We start from the raw sequence: 21,415 nt of genomic DNA, 5'->3' as shown, positions 1-21,415 counted from the left end.
AAAATATGCTCTAGACAAAACTTGTGGGATTGGGGCCATCGAAGATAGGGGCGGGCTTCGGTATCAGTAAAAAAAAGCTTTTGTGAACACTCAGTCGATTTTCTCTTATTACTATTCACAAAGGTCTAACCCACAAATTCGCTATTAACTCCGAAAATTTGAATTATATTTCATTTTTATCACTGTTATTGTTAGTAATTGCACTTTACTCAGAAATGTAACATTACTGAGAAGCCAAATTCTTCATGAGTTCATGAGAACTGATCTTTAACAATTATTTCTAGAAAAGTGATAATGTTATAAACTTACAGAAAGTTATAGACGTGTATATTATGTGTAAACCATTTTTACAAAAAAGAACCTAGAAGAGAATGTGAACCATTCGTTCAGCCAAAAGGTACATTTCCGGTGTAGGAATCATCTTGAAACTCGATTTTCAGCCACACATGTACTCTACACAACATATAAGACCGTACAGTACCGAAAAATGACAAGAAGAGAGAATCTACTATCTTTTAAGGGCGCAAAGCAACTTGAAAGTTTGTAGTGCGATGTACTACCCCCAAAAAAAAGAATTTTTAGGCACTGCCAGTTAGCCTGCACCAAGTGCACCAGTGCTTGTGACTGAATTTGCTAGATTAAGGAATTTTGAAATAAATGTATTTTTATTTTCATAAAAAAGTAATTGTATTTATAAATTCTGTACAAATATGTATTTGTAAGAAAGACAGTTGTTACACTCTACAATATAAAGTTATGTACAACAAATTTGTTTAAAATTTACCAATATTAGTTTTTACAAGTTATCGAAATTTCTCTAAATAATTTGTGGGTTTATGTGTATGGCATATTTGAGGCTGGATTTATTTGAGGCTTTCAGAGGCTGTCTCATCAGGTAATCCATCAAGTTCATCACTTCCTGAATTTGATTCAGCTACTTGGACAAACGCTGAACTGAGTTCGCCTTTCAGTTTGCTGATCTTACCAAGCGCCAGGTCATACATAAAAATCTCTTGTTTGCCAATAGTTTTCTCATTTTTGACATTTTCATTTTCTTGCTGCTTGAAATTTTGCCTGAAAATAAACAAAAAAAATGTTTTATTTATTTATTTGGGTTCATTAAGGTTATGGACTATAAACAAAATATAAAGTCAAAACACAATTGCTGGCTTTGGTCACAACCGTCTGCCAGGAATTCTCTTTTCACTTTGATCATATATAATCAATAAAACCAAAAATAATATATTTCTTCAAAAACAATAAAATTAATGAGTAACTATAAGAGAGTTTAACATAAAATTTAACTGTTCCGAAAATGAATAAATAAATAGCAAAAAAGAATATTACTCTGATGCATAAATATAGAAACAAAGAATAAATAACAGCAGTTGTAAAAATTACTGTTAAGTGACGAAATATTATTCAATAATAGTGTCAAAATTATAAAAATGGAGACAATCGAAAAACTCAAAGTGTTATTAATTATAATTGGAAATTGTTAATAATTAAAATCCGAAATTAAACGTTCTCTATAATTCTAGGCCTTTATTACAAACAAGTACAGAACATTCCAGTATTTATCTTTGAGAACTCTCTAACTTCTTTACATATTAATTTCTCATTTTATCTCTCCTACTTTTTTCTTACGCTCTTTCCTTAAATGCTTTAGGATAGTACAGACACAAACGGTGATGATCTTCTCTTAAATTTAAATTGCAAAGTGCACATGTAAAGATTTTTTTCAGTTTTTCATGGCTGGTAATTCAAATTCAGAAATCCCCCTCGCGCTTTAAATATCCAAGTTACTGACTTGAAGTTAAGCCCCTGCTATAACCGTAGAGATATGGTAAAATTAACTCCTAGGTACTTAGAGTTTTTTACCTCCTCAATTTTTCCAGCTCTGAAATACTAGCTATTTCCCATTTTTTTCTGCAAACCCTAAATTTTTAATTTATTTAGGTTCAAAAGAGGTGCCAATTTCGGTAACATTCCTTTACATAATTAATCCTTCTTTGAAGCGATTTCGGGGAGTTATCTACTAATATTAAATCATCTGAAAATATTAACAGTTTTATATTTTTATTGTTGATATATACACACCTCCCTCGATAAAGTCATTAAAGTCATTCAAAAGCAAGAGAAAAGTGCCGGGGATAAAACGTACCATTTCCTAAGGCAAGTTTCCGTCTCAAAAAAAAAAAATTTGAACTACCATTTTTCGTGTAAACAGCCGATCTATTTTCACCAATTCCATTAAAATACGGAGAAATATTTTGGAAGTAGAAGAGTTGACACTTTAGTATTTTGTTAAAACAGATGCTTTCAAAATTGCAAAATAAGCCGTATAAAATGATAATCAAAGAAAAGTGAATTAAGAAAGAAAAGTCGTTAAGTGCTCTAGTTGAATCAAAGAAAAATGAATTAAGCAAAATTGAAGAAAATATACCTTGTGACCAATAAGACTACAGATTGTCTGTCGGTGGGTGTCGCCTTTTCGCGTTCCAGCCAGGCTTCGTAGTTCTGCTTGGACGGATCTCGCACCACAGTCTTTAGCGCAGTACCCGCAAGGAACCGGACGCCTTGCACACGGCTAGCTCGGCCATCACGATCTGGTTCACCGCTCAGCAAATCATAGTCAACGGGCGCCAGCACCACAACTGAGTGTACAACACGACCATGGAGTTCTCCAGAATCCGGGATTGGGAACTGTGACCCATCAATTTTCAGTGGTAGATACCTTTAACAAGTTTAAGAAATGAGTTATTATCGCTCTGGATTAGCAGACACATGGGTTCCCGTCCTTTAACTGCTCTACCACAGCTTGTCCCTTACCTGTTATATCTTGAATCATTCAGAACTACTGGGTCCAAATGGGTAGCGTCTTCCTGGACATAGGTTTCAGCCAAACTTTGCCCCTCCTGGGTTGTTGGATCGAACCGAACTATTTTCATTTCGACTTTGGATTCACGTTCATTGGCTGTTTGCTCTCCAGTAACTTCTGATTCCTATTAAGAAAATATTGGTGGTGAGCTGCCTTTAAAGCCAAACCAGATGTCATACTGTAGCATTGTCTTGTGTTCACATAGTGGGTGTAGCAGTGCTCATGATTAAGATGATTAAAAATACCTTGTTAGGCGGAGAAGCCAAAGCAGGTACCGGAGCAGATCCTGCTGCATAGAGGTTCTCCAAAGCTTCAGGAGGAAGAGACTCAATAGGTACATCGCCTACTTTATCATAGTCAAGAATCTGGATGTCCGCATTGCCTAGTATACCAGAAGATAGCAACTGTTCTCTTAGGTCATCCGGGACTTCATCAGGAAGTGCTGCTAAGTTGGCCTTCTACCAGAAACAAAACCATTTCATAAAATTAGAGTTTATTAGTTAATGAGATCACTTAGCACTGGATTACAGCACCTATGAAAGCCCTTAAAAGAGTACATCAATTTTCTGTTACAAACTGTTAGCATATCAGTCCTGTAGATTCAGTTAGCGGGTTCATGCTGCTTTGGGCACATGATTTGCGATTAGTCAAATTAACCTTACCTTCTTTTCGTTTTCTTCATTGGTCTGTGGCTTGTCTGTTTGTACAGTTGGCTGATAGGCGATCTCCTGGGGTTGCTGTGTAGTCGATCTCAGAACGGTATATGTCTAGAAAGATGTATGACTATATTATGTACATCCATGTGTCCATACATCTGATGTTTTCAAACAACATATAGAATAAATTTAGATTGTGTAAAATGTCTTTGTACATATTTTGTCTAATTTTAAATAGTAGACAGCCAGTAAAGCTACGGTGTGCTGTGCGTGAAATCTAAGGGCAAGGATTTTTTGGACAGCATAGAACCCAGCGATCGTTAAAGAAATAAATACGCGCCGTAGAAAGAAAGATCTTACAAGACGGCAAGGAAAATAAGTCTGGTATTTTGCGATTTCTTTTACTATTAACTATACAATATACTATTACATATATATACTATATACATTATAGTATACTATAGATATATTATCAACATATTACTATCAAGGAGCAAGTGAATCGTTAATTTGATTCCCCAATAGGCTTTCTAAGAATTCCGGAAATTCGATTCTAACCTAATTCAAATTAATGGTCAAACTGAGAATAAAAATTGGATCATTTTGCGACAGTATTTTAAAGAGAGTTATATTATTTCAAAAGTCCTCTTCATATTCCAGCAAACGAAGTCACCCATGAGATTTAAAAAGTGATGATTTGAATATGGAGCTTCTCCTGTCTCTGCTAATAGCACAAATCTGATAACTAAGAGTGTATTCAAAAAATGGCCCAATGTTTTATATTTTGTTCGGCTTTGCAATTAATCGTCTAAAAATACTAACCTTAGTCGGATTTGTTGGATGCTTTGTCGTAGTCGAATACAGCAAAGGTCTGTAAGTTACTGGTCTCGTCGTCGAACTCGAAAAGACTTGTTCGTTCGACTGGTACAACGTTTGATAAGTCGACTGCACATTCAGCTGTGATGGTTGCTTATTGTCATGACTGCTCTCGACTTGATGTTCTTCCAGTTTTGATATTGACTTGACAATTTCGCTATCAGATGGTTGTTTGTAATTAACTGGTACTGCGTGTTGCGCTGGATTTGTTTGTAAATTGCTCTGATGTTGATGATATTGTTGTCCTACGGTGTTTTGTTTCTGCAAAGCAAAGATAGAATGACTTTTTTTAGCTCATTTTGAACATTAATTAACGGCTAAGAACCTGCTGGTGTAACCTTATCAAGCAAACGCGTAATTATCGGTATTAGCCACTATGATTTCTATGAACTAGATGATGAACTACTTACCACATTATTAAGTTCATGCACTAGATCTTACCTGATAGTTGCCGATGTTGAAGTACTGAGACTGACTTGGCTGTGCGAAGTTTGGCGTGGGTTTCCTTGGAATAGCATTCTGCTGTGGCTGCCGTAATTGAGCTCCAAATCTGGGCTGTGTGTTGAACTCCCTGGGTCTTTCAGTAGTACTAGTTAGAGAAATCTGATTGTACAGAAATTGTTGTTTACGCTCTTTAAGCGGAAGGGGCTGCGGAGGCTGCCGCGAATAATGCACTGGTATTGATGGTTGGATGTTCAGCTGGGCTCTGTAGGATTTTTGCGTAGTCGCAGATGGTTGGGTTGCTTGGATAATTGGCTGCGAATTATAATTAATACAATAAATGCAATGAAATAGGTTTAAAGTTGCAAAACTAGACAAATCTACATTTGCACACTCACCGTAGTTAACTTAGAAAATTGTAATACTATAGTTTATTAATGGAAAACCTGGAGGAAGAAAAAAAAGTTCTTAAAAAATTTGACTTGAATATTTAAAGGAATTCCTGGTTATAGAGGCTGAAAGCGCAGAATAGAAGTAATTACGTAGATTGATGAAACCCTAACCTCTGGAGGACTGCGTTCTAAGAAGGAAGAAAGCAAAAGGTGTGGGCAGATACATTACTGTAAATCTAGGCTACAAATAGTCAGCCCTAACTCTGAACCGTACGATGACTCACGAAGGCCACAATGACAGACCAGTTCGAGTCACATTGCTGAGAAGTGTTCAGGTAAGACTGGTGAATGCAACTAAATTTAGAAGTGAAGGCTGCAGGTGCACTATGTGTGACAAACAAACTGATACTTTATGACTGGGGCTTAAATGGTCAGGTCCAGCTCTGAACGTTACTTAATGCTACCAATATGACATTTGTCACACACTTTTTACCTGATGTGCTGGCTGCTGATGTTCCCGAAGTACTGGTTGCTGATGTTCCCGAAGCGCTGGCTGTTGTTGCTCTCGAAGCACTGGCTGCTGAAGTTCCCGAAGCGCTGGCTGCTGTTCCCGAAGCGCTGGCTGCAGTTGCTCTCGAAGCGCTGGCTGCTGTTGCTCCCGAAGCGCTGACTGCTGATGTTCCCGAAGTACTGGCTGCTGTTGTTCTCTAAGCGCTTGATGCCTTAGATTTTGTTGGTGTAGGTATAATTTATGTTGTTGATATTGTTGAATCTGTGCTGGGGTAGGTGTCTGATACGAGCTCTGTGCCTTCGGTATTGTAGCATAAGGCTGTTGTAATCTACTATTTTCACTGAAAGATGGTGCTGCAGGTTTCTCACCAAACTGCAATGGTCGATGATAATTCTGTGTGGGTAAATTACCAAAACGGTAGACCTGCAAAAAAAGAGTTTACAAATTTTTAGATATTGAGCATACTACTGCTCTGGGCTAGCTCAAGTACGTAGTATGTTTTGCAGTGAAAGAGAATCGCAACTACCTTCACCGTCTGTGAATGCCCTCAAAAGTTGTTTAGTTTTGTGGCATATGTTGAATTTTGACCCAAGGAATGCAATTGCATACGTACTTAACGGATTTTTACTACAGTAGTTTTGGTTCTTATATAATAATTAATATATTTCAGAGCATTTAACAGAACATATTATATCTTATTTTATGTCAGTGATCTCTTTATAAACTATACAGTGCCGGCTTCTTAACCTACATTCAGGTATCAAGTGAAGTATAAATGAATTTAACATCACGAAGAGTAAAATCCTATCATTTAAATTTTAGGTTCTCTTTGTTATGTTTTATGTAAATATATGTGAGCCAATAAAGTCTATAAAATAATCTACGCGTGATTTCTTGAATAATTCCCCGTCTCTTCTGGTAATCTTCACGACTTGATTATTATAAGGGTATTACAAATTTCTTCGTGATTTCTTTAAAGATTTTATTTTAATGAGTATTAAAAAAATAAGTCATCTTAGTGTTTTGTTTACTTGTGGTCGAGTGAAACAATCCTAGCCCGATTGCAAGTTTTCCAAAACTAGTTTATGGATCGGCTTCTCTTAAAAAAGGTAGGTCAATGGGCCGTGGTCGTTCCGATCTTTTTACTTTCAAAATTCATTCTCCTTCCATTAAAATTGTAAAAAAAGTAAGCTTAACTTACTTTAATACAAAAAAGTAAATGCCAACCCAATGTAAAATTTCAACGTTGTTTGTTTTCAAAGAGTTCATTTAACTAAATGAAAGAAAAAAAATCAAAAGTTTTGGTACACCCGCTCGAAACTGTTCAGTTTCAAATTAAATAAAATCACAAATGCTGCAAAATCGTTTAATGTCAATTCACACAACATTGAAGTTCTAATAATTTAGTGAAAGTGAAGGAATGGATTAGCTGGGTAGAAATGCATCTAACAATAGAAATTTGCATGGATGCCGGCAATGAACTAGAAACGGCTCCGGGCGCCTTAAATTATAAATAAAAAATGGAATGCAAAAAAAAATCGCAACAAATTAATGGTTCACAACAATGTAAACTTTTTTAAAATAAGGTCAAGGATATGAAGGATATTTTCAAATTGCAAACATGGCAAAATAATTGTGCCAGCGAGAAGAATAAATTTTAATTTCATCCAAAAATAATTAATAAATAAGGACACAAGACATATAGAATATACCCTACATTCATGGTAAATAAGCCACTGTTTTAGTCTAGATCTAACAATCTATCCTCATTTACTTGGATTTTATTAGTTAGTGTAGATTAGAGTTATTAATTATCTACCTGCTGAGTTGATTGTAGTTGCACTGGCTGCGAGTTTTGTGGCCTTTTTCCGTTGCTTGGAATGAATTGTGGTGAAGGCTGGGCCTGCGAATGGTAAGGTGGAGGTTGTCGTTTAAAATAGTGTCCTTTGGTTGTCTCGGAGGATTCGGAGCTTTCCGTTTCTTCGCGGCGATCTGCGGAGTTTTCTTTCACCTAGATAACGAGAGTATGTATTAGCTTTAATTTTGTATCCAGGAAGAGCTAAGGAAATAGTATTGTGCCCAGGTGAAAACTTATGTGGGAAAGCCTTGCGATAACCAGCACTTCTTTCGTCCAACTAAGCATTACTGCACACTAAGCCGTAGTAAAAGTTCTGCATGGCTAGAAGTCTCAGCTCGTCTCCTAAAATTCTTTTTTAGTACTATTCATTTAGGCTACACAATACTCACCTCTGGACCAAATGTGATCTTTAGAGCTGAACCGTGGTAGATTTCTGAGTCAGGTCTAATTATAGTCCTCAAGGTAGTTGTTGAAGGTGGAGCTGGTGAAGCACTTGAATAGTCTTCCAAATCTCGATCTTCCTCTTCTTCTGATACTATCCGCGAAGGCGACTCGTTCTCTATAATTTCCGAGACATGAGGTGTCAAAGCCGGTACCGGTGGCTCGTAGATCACGTCATCCTCTTTATGTGGATTTTTCTTATATTTAATGTAGAAAACTTGCACTGGTTCCTTCGTGGTAGTTGTAGGAGCCAATGTGGGTCTTGGAGTAGTTGGTAAGCTCTCATTTGACTCTTTGATTATTATCTCAATAATTGGCTCCGGCTCTGAATAATACTGATAAGGATCGTATCTGTTGGAAGAAAAAAAAATTGTTCGGTGTAAAAGAATTTTATCTTTTACAAAAATTTACTTCATAAATTTCAAAAATCCCAACATACCTATCCGAATAGTGTTGGTGGCTATAACCAACTAAATTACTAGTGCCTTCAGCTTGATGGTCGAGCAATTTACTCGTATTACTCGTGTGCTTATCATATAACGGATCCCTCTGTGAATATTTGATGAGCGGTTCCATAGGCACAGCGTAAGGAGGAGCTGCAGGAATTCGTCTGACTGCTTTACCAACTCCATGCTTCGGCAAAGCTAACTCACCGGTACCCACGGAAAATATCACAGCAACTAGCAATACCTTGGTACAAAGAAAAGTATGTAATAACTCATTTAAACCTTTCTAGAAATACCAGAAAACATAACGTGTAGTAAGTTGTAATTAATTAGCAACTTTATTTCTATATAAAGTTTTACATAGAGTTAATATCTCGTATAATGAGATTTAATATTAATGAGGTAAAAAAAGGAGAACTCACATACAATTTAGAGAAGCAATATTTACCTGAGGAGTAGTCCCTTCTAAAATACCTATTCTTTTAGTAACTTAAGTGGCTAAAATTTTTGTTCTATACGTGTTTCGTTAGAGTTAAGGCTAAACAAGATAAGAGTTAAAATAATGTAATTTCAATCACCCTCAACTTGGGGCAGCAATATCTTACTTAAGATTAGGGACTATTCAGTCTTACATACGTAAATCGTAGAAAATTTAGTTAGATACTATTTTAGTTCTATTCAATTTTACACAAAGGCACCAAGAATGAGTTTGTGTTGTCACATTAGAATGTGATTGTGTTTACCTAAGTTTGTGCGTTGAGTGGGAGGTGACCTAGTTTTCAAGAGGAACTCTTTCCCCTAACTCTAGAGCGACCTTCACTTTCATTTATTTAGGAAGGGAACGCTTCTAACGTCTCTAGAGTTGTGAGTGATGCAGGTTTATCTCTTTCATCTTATTCCACTGTGTCATAGGGAGTATCGCGTTTTATATTGAGATTCGTTCAAATCTAAAAATATCGCCGATAGCTCAAGTCACTATTTCCTTTAAAAACTACTACCCTATCTTACAATACGTTTTCGACCAAAAATGTATCAACCGGAAGGCTTATTTTACTAATTTTTTTAAAATACTTCTTTATAGTTTCAAAATTACGCGTGGAGCACTTTCTTCTTCTAACATCAACCTTGATTGCCATTTGATCAAGTAGCCCAGCAACCAATTTGACCAACTACGAGTATGTCAGTAATTTCGGCCAGTAAATCCACGTTTCATCACTCTTAAGTAAAAGCGCATATCAGATGGATTATTACTTTCTGTCCCTGTATGTAAAATGAAGTATCTTGACATACAGATTTTCGAATTTAAGTTATCAAAGATATACACTTTTAATGTCCTTTAAGTAAGAAAGTATTTTTTCTAATTGGTTTATCGGTAGTCAGTATAAAAGTGTCATCTAACAGTCTTTATTATTATTTCTTCTTTATTTTTCAAGAGCCAAGTCATTATATTTCCTGTAAATTTTCTTATATATCTAAATGTGTAAGCTTTTAACCAAACCCTTGCTATAGAAGATTTATAAGCAATAAATAAATAAATAAAATTCTAAGTTTCAATAAACTTTAATTTCGTAAATTGTGAGAAGAAAAAGTCATGTGAGTGTTTACACATGATTTTTTTTAAAAACCAAACGCAGCGGTTCAATCTTCTTTTTTTTTTGTTTCACAAAAAGTACAAAGTAACTTTTCTAGCTATACGCTGCTTACTATCTGAAGTTAGACATAATCAATGAATAAATGAGTAAGCCGAAATTTGAGCATATACTTCGAAACTTAGGAGAATTTCTAGGTGAAAACTCAGAAATTACAATTTTCAGACTGGTTAAAAAGGCGGATTAAATACACGTCCATTTAAACTAAAAAGACTAGTTCGGATTAGTGTCTGTTAGTGTGCCTAGAATAAAGAAAATAACTTATAAAAGTAGACATAATCTGACACATGCAATTAATGAAGTTAATTGGCTTTAACGGAAAGTAACAATACACCTAGCTACATATAAAAAATAATTACCGTAAATACAATCTCACTTTTTATGTTTAGTATTAACTCCATGGCTAAATTGTATGGAATTAAAATTGTGGTTAATTAAAGTTACTGCAATTTATGGTCAACAATATTTCTTGATTGGACTTCTGCTTAAGGAACATTTGCTGCTCTAAGTATTGGGTGAGTAAACCTGCATTAATTTAGCTCATATTCTGGTTAATACTAACTTTTTGACTAAACTGTATATATTTAAAACTGTAGCTACGTAAATTCGCTACAACAGCTTGATAGGATGTTTGAGGAATTAGAAAATGCTTGCAGAGGTTTAGGATCTAACTTCTTAAAAAACTAAAGTAATAACCAACAGCAAGATAGAATAGGTGAGGAGAGATTAGAGTAGAGTAGAAGCTGTGAAAAAATATTTTGACAAACGGTCTCATTTCGAGGCTATCAATATAGTTACAAAGACGACTTGCACTCTCCTGAAAGAAATTCGGAATTGAAGAGGCATGTCTTTAATTACAGAATTCTTCCTATTGTAACATAAGGATGGCAGAGTTGGTCCATTGTAAAAAAAAACCTATGAAAACATATTTAGATTTGGCAAAGGAAAATAAAACTGTGAAAAAGTAAAGTAATGCCTATTTTTTAAGCGGGATTTAAGTCCTGAATGGAATAAAAAAAACAGAAATAGAAACAGAAATAATAAAGCAACAAGGTATTGAACAGATTGTTGATAGCAATTTAACACTCTAACCATCAATCCGGATAAGAGTTCACTGGTACAATTAACCAGAAGTAGGAAACTAGAAGGGATTTATGTTCCCAGATTATATGGAAAGGAGGATAAGAGGTGTGAGGAGATACTTGGTCTTTAACATTAAACTGAACTAGAGATCCCATTAGGGCCAGAAAGAATTTTTGGCAGTGCAGGATAGCGTGGAGTGTTAAGCAATGTCATCACCAGATTTCTGAATGTAAAAGTTTATTATTTATTTTGATGTAGTACAACAATACGTTGGTTACACATCAGCTGTTTATTACACAATAATAAATCATTTTGATTGCATAATAATTTCAATATAATGTATACAATAAGTAATTTGATAACATTCTCTAAAAATTTATTTTATTTCCCTCTTTGGTTAAAATTAGAAGCCTCATTCATGTGCTTTTCTCTCATGTTTAGTAAATGAGTTATAAAAACCTGTTTAAACACATTTCTTCTACTTTGTCAAGTCAGAATAAACCTTGATACCTTCGTTCAAGCCCTCGGCAAAGAGAAAGCTTCATTTGTAAAAGATTTTTAGAGAGAACAGTGCAGTAATAAATATGGGACATCTTCCAACGCGTCAAGACTGATTAATCTGATTTATTTTAATTTGACGTTTCGCTCCCCTGTTTGACATATTCATGATATATGAGTTTTGACCTGACAGTCTCAAATAGACAAAAATGTAAATTATAAAAAATGGTTACTGCTCGTTACCTTGAGGTCTTTTGTAATGTTATGAGAATTGAGGGCAGCTCCTATTTCAATTAACACTAGTAATTTATTGTAAGATACTTTGGACCCAAGCAAAACAGAAAAGAAATGAAATATAGCTTAGCCGCAATGAACCCAACAGCGATTCAATACCATTTCGTATCATCGAATAGTTTCTTGTTTCGAGTCCCACAGTCCAAGAAAGGATTGAAAAAGTATATCTCTTCACCTTTTTGAACAACTTACCTGCAAACTGTCGAAATTCTAAATGTAGCTCAAACATCAAATAACAGCACAATACTGAACACGACTTTTGAGTAAAATATAAGTTATCCATGATCTTGTTTTACACTTTTTTAAGAGTTTACCGGGATGGTCTCAACGTCATATTAGTTTCATTGAATATCAGGGCAAACAACAAGAACCTGGCAAGGATAGACGAGTGTAGAAAAACCTACAAATACAGTCCACCATCTAACTAGAGTACCGAAATTTAATTTAGACTTTGGGTCTCTTGAACGATAATATTCCTGGGCGAGGAGCCAGAAAGATTCAGCAATGATTGACGTTCCATCTCTTCTTAAATAGAACTTCCTTAATAACTAAATAGAAAAAAAAACAAAAATGGGCTTAAGGGTTCATCCTGCGAGAGTACTTCTCTAACTGGAATACTGGTAGTTAGCTTACCATTTATTAAACTTAAATGCATTCTTGCCGAATCATATAACTTAGTGATTGAATGTATTAGTAAATCCTAAGCCAATGTTGTGTGGTGACAAATGTTCTTTTAGAAAGAAACGTTGTGTTAGCAGTTAGTACAGTGTATGGCTTGTGTGGCAATCTCGCTTTGCTGCAAGGAAAACGACTATCCTTGCGATGGAGGTTTTACTGATGTTAAATCCACTTCAATATATAGTGAAAGCTGTGAGTATTTTTTGAACTTACTTAAAAGAAGGGAGTGGGTCGAAAGATATCGTTGGGTCAAAGATTCAACAGGATGAAATAGGTAGACAAAAACCTAATTTCCAAATTGGATTTAAGAGATAAGCTTTTACCAATAAATTTCATTTTGCAAGGATAGAAGACCTACTTCTTGGTTAATAAGATGAGGATGTGATCAATTGTTACTTGGATGGTTTAAGGCAGAAATTCACAAGATTATACAGGGTGAATGCCTTCGAAAGAGGATTTAAGTCAGTTAAAAAAATCGTTGATTTTTTTTTTTTAAATATTGCATTGAGACTTAATTGACAGTATAGGGAACTGGTTTTGAGGGGACTTTGGAGTTTTTTGCGGCCTTTAATAATAATAATTTAGACCAACAACTTCGGTAGATTACTTTATTAACAAGAGATGGTTCAACAGAGTCCAAAATCAGGAGAAAGTGAACTGGCAGAAGAATAGTTTCGACAGTTCTTAATGATCAGAAGAAATGCAAGTTGATGGAGACAAAGGCGGAGAACTCCTAATTTCAGATACGGATGGTTACCGTAGAACGCCGAAACTCCCTAACTAGGGAGTTTAAATTACGTAAGAATGAGAAAGTTAGAATATAATTTAAACAATATTTGTTTAAACACAGTTTTTATTTTTTAACAATTTTTATTTATTCTTTACGTAAAGTTGATTTTTTATTTATTTTTTTTACTTTTTATACTTAACGAATGTATATAAAAGCTATTTATTATGATTAATATTTCTTTATATTCAATAAATCCGTGAGTCGATCCATGTATACATACTATACATCTTAGCTTTGTTGCCCGCCCTGTAACCTCTCAGCTATAAACTTATCTTAGTTCTAATAAAATGTAACCAGTATTGTCCGAGTGAAAGTTTTTTTAAGACGTGATAGAATTTTTGTCTGAGTCATTGTCATTTCTCCATTTGGGAAATCCAAACAAGTTTTAGAATTTAAATTTATAAATTTTAGAAAATGTTTTTAACAAAAGTTACATATATGTCTAGACGTGTACAGGCACTAGTCTGTGAGTACTAGGTTTTGTTTTGTTTTTTTTATCAATGCTTTTACTTTCTTTTACTCATCGTAAAAGGAAGTAATGCTTTCGTTAGGATTTTGAGGTTTTCACCGAAAATATACTTTTTGAAGTCCCCCATGTACAACAAATTGGTTTTTACAAAAGGTCTGCCAGTGTGTGATCTGCAAAAAGAAAAACTACAGAAATTTCTAGTTTAATATTTTTTTAATTAGGATGGTTTAAGTAGGCTGGAAAGGGATTGGCTTATTGGTTATCGTATGTGGTTCCCACGCAGGGATCCTGGATTTGAATCCAGCTGTTTGCCCTCAGATTTTCTCTTCCTAGGTGCTCTTTACAGCTCACGGTGAGATTAGATTAAGAAAAACATTGCCCGGAGGCCGACAGTGCACAGAAGAAAGCTCCGGGCGCCAATGACTTTAAATTTTTGATGCGCCGTGAATTAAAAATAAATAAAAATACCGCAGTATATGAAAACTACCTGTCTAGAGATCTCCTATTAACTCTATTATGTCTCCAACGATGGTATTTTCGTCTTTTGTAGAATTAGATCTAGTCTTTAACGAAGCATAATTTCATAGATTTCTGAACGGGACGATGTAAGATATTTGCTTCCAAAATTTTAGCTAAATGAGAGATATTTTGAACTCAACATACTATTTTGTTAACTTTTCAACTATTTTTACTATTTAGAAATTAGTTTTTAATTGAACAAAACGTCAAAGTTCTGAATGATAGAAAGCAAGGTAATGGAGCTCAAAATGTGTGTGTCAAGTGATGTTCTTAATCTCTATTCGCTGTATTTTTTTTGGGGGGGGGGGTAATTGAAATTAAGGTTCGTTAACATCAGAGGTCATTGGCGTCCAAAACTTTTTTCAGTGCACTGACGGTCTTCGGAAAATGATCTGTCGCTACAGAAACACTGTCCATCACTGGTCGTTCTAATTCTTGATTAAAACAAGCGTGAAATACAATAGTTCTTGTAAGAATTATTCATTGAATCATCATTTGCTTGAAGTTCAATAATTACTTATGTTAGTGTTTCTAAACTTTAGAGACAAACATCTTAAAAAGTATTTAGAATCAATCGGATCTTATTTATATAATCATAAAATTCAAACTGACAGATTCGTCTGTCTGACAGATCTCACGAAATATACAGGGTGACCAGAGTTATATGCTCCACCCATTCTTTTTTTTAAACGGCGGGAAATTTCGAAAAAATAAAAAACACGTATTTAATCATTTTTAGTCTAGTTAATTTCAGTGATTGACCCATTTTTTTAAACCCCTGTATCTCGAGATGCAGCATCCAACTTTGTTTTTTTCAAATGGAACGTTATATTTTTTTACATATTTTTACAGTATTTGAGCTCCTAAAAAAAAAAAAAAAAAATTTGAAATCGGTTAGGTTTTTCAAATATTATGGTAATTTAAAATATGGAAAATAAATTTCAGTTTATTGTCAAAATTACGTTATTTTTTTTAAAGAATCTGTTCAAACTGGTCACAATCAACGGATAGGCAAATCAAAACTCTGGACTCCCACGCTTTGCTTGTAGCAGCACTTATGGTGGGCGGAGTCAAGATCTAGGCAGGCTAGAGTTATTCGACGTTTCAGATCTTTGACTGAAGCCACGGGATTAAGGTTACTATACACTTTATTTTTTAGATATCCCCACAAAAAATAGCCCATTGGGGTTAAGTCCAGAGATCGAGGTGGCCATTGGATGGGATAATGGGTCCCTAAGCACTTGCCATCGAAATTTCTGTCCAGGTAACCTCGAACAACTCTCACATTATGTGCCGGGCAAACATCTTGTTGAAAATACATATCTAGCCGACGTAAAGGAACATCTTCAAGCAGAACTGGCCAAATGTCTCTTTAAAAAAGTTAGATACCTTATACCAGTTAAGTTCTCTCTGTAGAAGTATGGGCCGACTAGTTGTTTTCCTAAAACTCCACACCAAACGTTTATAGAAAAAACAACCTGAACGTCGAATAACTCTAGCCTGCCTAGATCTTGACTTCGGCACCATAAGTGTTGCTACAAACAGAGCGTGGGAGTCCAGAGTTTTGGCTTTCCTGTCCGTTGATTGCGCTCAGTTTGAACAGATTATTTAGAAAAAATAACGTAATTTTGACAATAAACTGAAATTTATTTTCCATATTTTAAATTACCATAATATTTGAAAAACCTAACCGATTTCAAAAAATTTTTTTTTTTTTTTAGGAGCTCAAATACTATAAAAATATGTTAAAAAATATATAACGTTCCATTTGAAAAAAACAAAGTTGGATGCTGTATCTCGAAGTACAGGGGTTTAAAAAAAAATGGGTCAATCACTGAAATTAACTAGACTAAAAATGATTAAATACGTTTTTTAATTTTTCGAAATTTCCCGCCGTTAAAAAAAAAGTGGGTGGAGCATATAACTCTGGTCACCCTGTATATTTAAATCATACTAGTTTTATTCTGTCTGAAAAAATAATAAACCTGGTGTGAACAAACAAACGAAAGTTTATGTAATTAATTAAATCTCTGTTCATAACCGCACTCGAATGACTGTTCTCTGAAAAAAATTCAGATTGAAGTGGTAGGCGGTACCCTAGCCAATTATTAATGCAAATTCTAAAAAACCCTTACTAGGCATTCGTCACTTCCAAGGCACTGTTGTTCATCTAACTCGCACATTTTGGACAAAAACAAAATATTATATTCATACAAGTTATAAGGAATTTGAACCTTAAATATTTTAAGAGAACAATTTACAGGTGTGTCTGGAGACAATATATTAGGACAAGAAGTTACAGGTGATTCATGAAAAAGATGAAGATTTAATGAGTCTTCACCTCTCCATAAAACGCCGCTTAATCGAATTTTCGTTAAAAAATATTTCAAATATAAATTTATAGATGTAGATCTTTGCGATTATTTTACCAAGTTTAACCCTTCAACCATCAAGGGGTGACCTCAATACCCCAAGTTTTCTTTTCAAGTTATTTCCACTTTTTTTCTAAAATATATTTCATGAACTTCTAGCTACTTCTTTTCAAAGACATGAAATTTAAAATATTAGGAAATGTAACAAAATATGTAAATAATTCCGTATAAGTACCAACAACTTTAGTAGTTATTTTATTTAGAATCAATATAACTTCAAAGCCTGAGTGCAGTATCATACATATTTTATAGCTGTATATTTCAAGAATTGCGGCCATCGCTGGATTGACTAACTGCTTTACTTAAAACTCAAAATAGCTAACTTTGAATTAATAAAAGATCATATCCACATGAGAAGTTTTCTTATAGAAATTTACCAGACTTATAAATAAGTAAATGCACTTAAGAATGTGGGACAAATCTTACTAGGAAAACAAATTGGGGATAAATTAAGCAAGTTTTGCATGTAGCAAACTTATATTGCTTCATTGTAATTATAAGCAAATTTTACACTGTAATAAATACGTGCTTAATTTGTATATTTGCCCACCATCGTTGCTTAATATTTCCATGAAATTACAGTATATCATCTAAATATGGGGTGTGGAGGGTTCCACGTCTGGTGAATGTAAGTTTGTGTTATTCACCTATAAATTATTATTTTTATTTAAAGCGCGTCAATATCTGAGGTTATTGACGCCCGGCGCTTTATTCAGTGCACTGCCTGCTTCCAGATAACGTTCTCTCCTTACAGGCAACACTATCCTTCACCAGACAGGTATGAAGCTCTTAGGAAGAGAAAATCTAAGGGCTAACAGCTGGATTCAAACCCGGGATCTCCGCGTGGAAATCCAATACGCTAACCACCTTACTAATTTCTGCAAGGTACAGTTTACAGGAGTGTCATACAGTTTCTGCATATGATGACTGTATTCCTCGGAACTTTCAGTATGGACGCAATTTGAGCTTCACAATATTAATTACTTTCTTTTTAGTTACATTCTTCATCTTAGAAAAATCTTATTATTATTATTCTTTATAGATATTTGTAGTAAGGATAAGAATTTGAGCTTAAATTTACATAAGTTCACACTTATGTACAATTAGAAAGTGTATAATAACTCAAATAGGCTGAGCGGTTAGCGAATACTCGATTCCAATGCGGAGTTCCCGGGTTCGTATCCAGCTGCTGGCCCTTAGATTTTCTCTTCCTAGGAGCTTCTTTCAGCTCAGTTTTTACTACAAATTATTAAATTAAAATGATATCTTATTCATAGCGCATTACGTTATTAAATTATTAATAAAAAAAACGTTTTTCTAGTTGGTCTTTCATTCTTTTCCAAACATAAATAATGTACTAAATGATAATTTTTAAATGTAGACAATTCGGGACGAAACAACAGAGTGTATACAAAGTATTCCTGAGCGCTTTTGTACAAGGTAAAGTTTAAATTGTCAGAATAAAAGAAATGAAGTGCACTATTGAAATCTATTCTGGGTTTGATTTTACTTATGCATGAAACAGGTATGGTATAATGTAATATATGCACTAAGTATTGAATTTAAAATTTATTCAACGTATGTATGATAAATTAAAAATAACCAAAACAGTTTTAAGATTAAGCTAGCCTCTGCTTTAAAATACTTCATTTGTGTATGTTATACAGTTTAACCACCTTTAAATTTGTTTAGAAATTTTGAATTTGAAGAAAATTTCGAGTTTGCCAGATCTATCACGTTTTCCTTAAAATGATTCTTTCGATTTTCTGTAAAAATACAGTTTATGTATTTATTATATGTATACTCGGTTAAGTTTCATTATAATAATTTTTACTGGAGGCAAAAATTGTTTTTAGGGAATTGAGAGAGCAGAGCTTCTTTCTAAAGTTGTCTTTTCAGAGTGATTTGTGTGGGATTTAAGCACCATCGAAATAAGAATTGAATATGTTCCAAAACGGACAAAGAACTTATGTTATAAGCCAAAGTAAGGATATAAAAAGTCACCAATAGATCTATGATTATGTAAATAGATAAATATTTTTCTTCATTCTCAACACCAAAACAAAATTGGTACAGAATAACGTCATCAACAATTTTACATCAAGTAATTTCTATTGATGTGAACACTAACACAACTTTCTGATTCTACTATTTTCAAAGTTCTAACTCAGAAATTTTCTTCTGACTCCGAACACAATATTGTTATATCTTATCTTAGCCCGTTAGAATGAATCTATCTCATCCTCTCTCGTAGAAGTAACTTTAATCAAATTTCCAGTAAAAGTTATAAATTTATGTGTTTGTAATCGCTGAAAAAAGTTATAATCTTTAAGATAGTCTTAAAATAAGGAAACTTTTATTCATTTAGGAAGAAAAAAGGCAATTTCAGTCATGGTCATCTTCAGGGCTTATTGTTCTTCTCTTCCTATTGGATTAATGAATCAGACAACCAAAAACAATGGACAATAATTTATTCGTTTAAGTGGCACTTCTGGGCTGCTGATTCAATCTCACATTTGATTCTTATTAATATTATACTGGAGAAAATCCAGTACAATAAACAGTAATGGCACTTAAGGGGAAATATAACTATCCATCTTTTACCCTAAATAAAATTTTCCTGGTTTCAAATATTAGCTTTAGACTTACGTATGAGCAATCAGCACAGTTGGTTTAAAGGAAATCGTAAAAACCTTTTTTATTTTTTGAGGAAAGAAAAAAACGGAAAAATTGATTCAGTAAAGTGTTGACCGAATTTGATCAAAACTTCACAGTGACATCCTATGTTCTCACTTTGGCTAAATATCATATTGTAACTTTCTGTGGTAATCCGTTTTTGATTTACAATGTATACATTCACACCGAGAAAGAGACCAATTTGAAAAAAAAAAACAAAAAAAAAAACGGACTATAAACTAAAAAATAAACAATTCACGCTACAATTTTGTCAATCTCTTTTTTGATACACATCCATGGAATAGAAACATTTATTTATAATTAGTAGATATATTTAAGTAGAAATTTACATTTGATTCCTTAAATTTTGAATCAGGCCATCGGATCCGATGGTCGAATCAGTTTTTTCAGAGATTTACGCGAAAACCATTTCTGCGATTTTATATAAACAAACATTTCTACAACTTTTGTTTGATACAGTTTCTAGGAGAATTTGATTAAGGGTTAGTTTTTAAGGATTGAATATGTTTCTAAAATCGAATCTGTGAAGAAACTTTCCCAATGGAAAATACGTTTTTGTGCATTTAATTGTTCACTTTTTGAGAGTTGTTTGAAAATTTCTCCTAATACTTTCTGTTCGCTTCTTAAATGCATAATTACAAACACAAATTTTTAATGCTAACTTTTTACTATTTCTGAAGAGAAATTCAATTCAATTTTTGTAAAAATTGTAAATGTAAGGAGGTATTTGCTTTAAAGCTACATTTCAGATAATGAACGGTTTTACAATCATTATAATGTTAGTAACCATTAAATATGACTAAAACTTTCACAATTTAAAGAAAATTTATGAGTTAGAACTTTAAGAATAAGTAAGTAGTAAGAGAATTTTGTGAAAATGTTCACGCCATTTTTATAAAATTGGTCTTTGTGATTTCTGTCATTTTTCCGTAGTCAATGTAAGTCAAAAAGTGAAAAACGTAGATGATTTTTTTCAAGACGATGCAGTTAAAAATGACAGCGTGATTAAAGCGCGTCTCCTCTCTCTCTAACCACATCCGGAGGTAGTTGAAAGACTAGCCTTGGATCTCAAGATTATCAAGCAGTAATCACAACTGGAGTGGAGAGCTGCTGTATAAATGCAGGAGGCTGTGAAAAGCGCCAGCCTTTAATATAATTTGTTTATGCATCATTTTTTGTATGATGAAATATAGGTATTTATAAAAGACTTATAGAAGCAATGTTTTCTTACTTTTATTTATTTTTGGCCAGTGTTGAAGATGAAGTTCGAAAAGAAACAGTGTACCGTAAATCTCTTAAATTTCTTCCTTTTTAGAATCCGCTTATCGTCTATTTAGATAAAAATTCTATCGCTTTGGATTCAAATTCTTTTCATGAAAATGAAATTTATTTGAAGCAGGGGAGCATCCTGCTTCAGTCAAACAAAAAAATAGTTTTATCACAGTAAATCTAAATTGAAGTTTTTTTTTGTAACAAAATCCGGAGTTGCAGTTGGTAAGAAAATGTTTAAGCTGTAATTCGAGAGAAAGTTGTAAAGATTTTTAAATAAATGAAAAGTACTTTACCTGTAGACTGGCCATTTTAAACTAAAGATGATCTTTTTAGAAGGGGAGTTGTACACACACAAAAAAAAAAATTGTAATAATTTTTTAAAAAGAAAATCCGAATCAGCCGGGTGATAATTTGGAGAAAATGGATAAGAAATGATTATAACAGCGCTATACAGTAGAGGTACATAAATTTACTAACACTCTCTTACTGACAAGATGTGCACCTCAACTGAATTGTAGGTAAACTTTCTAAC

At 33.8% G+C, this 21,415-nt stretch overlaps 1 protein-coding gene across 3 annotated transcripts; it reads right to left on the bottom strand.

Annotated features, from left to right (window-relative positions):
• Window positions 1-93: 93 nt before the first annotated feature.
• Window positions 94-21,415, bottom strand: LOC141461667 (uncharacterized). Of its 3 annotated transcripts, none has more exons than XM_074142883.1 (12): window positions 21,177-21,415; window positions 8,496-8,746; window positions 8,005-8,407; window positions 7,577-7,768; window positions 5,740-6,180; window positions 4,855-5,169; window positions 4,360-4,674; window positions 3,544-3,648; window positions 3,127-3,339; window positions 2,833-3,005; window positions 2,447-2,737; window positions 94-1,074 (listed from the first exon to the last, which is right to left on the bottom strand). In XM_074142883.1, the coding sequence occupies exons 1-12, from the start codon at window positions 21,189-21,191 to the stop codon at window positions 864-866; spliced, it is 2,925 nt and encodes a 974-aa protein (XP_073998984.1). In that variant the 5' UTR covers window positions 21,192-21,415; the 3' UTR covers window positions 94-863. The 3 variants fall into 3 exon arrangements, with proteins under 3 accessions (XP_073998984.1, XP_073998986.1, XP_073998985.1); XM_074142885.1 differs by lacking the exon at window positions 21,177-21,415 and adding an exon at window positions 9,246-9,464; XM_074142884.1 differs by lacking the exon at window positions 21,177-21,415 and adding an exon at window positions 8,951-9,235.

This window comes from Rhodnius prolixus, unplaced genomic scaffold, assembly GCF_049639745.1.
Source record: "Rhodnius prolixus isolate KJV_2025 unplaced genomic scaffold, Rpr scaffold_12, whole genome shotgun sequence".
Taxonomy (NCBI): Eukaryota; Metazoa; Arthropoda; class Insecta; order Hemiptera; family Reduviidae; genus Rhodnius; species Rhodnius prolixus.
This window is presented reverse-complemented; position numbering and strand designations above follow the sequence as displayed.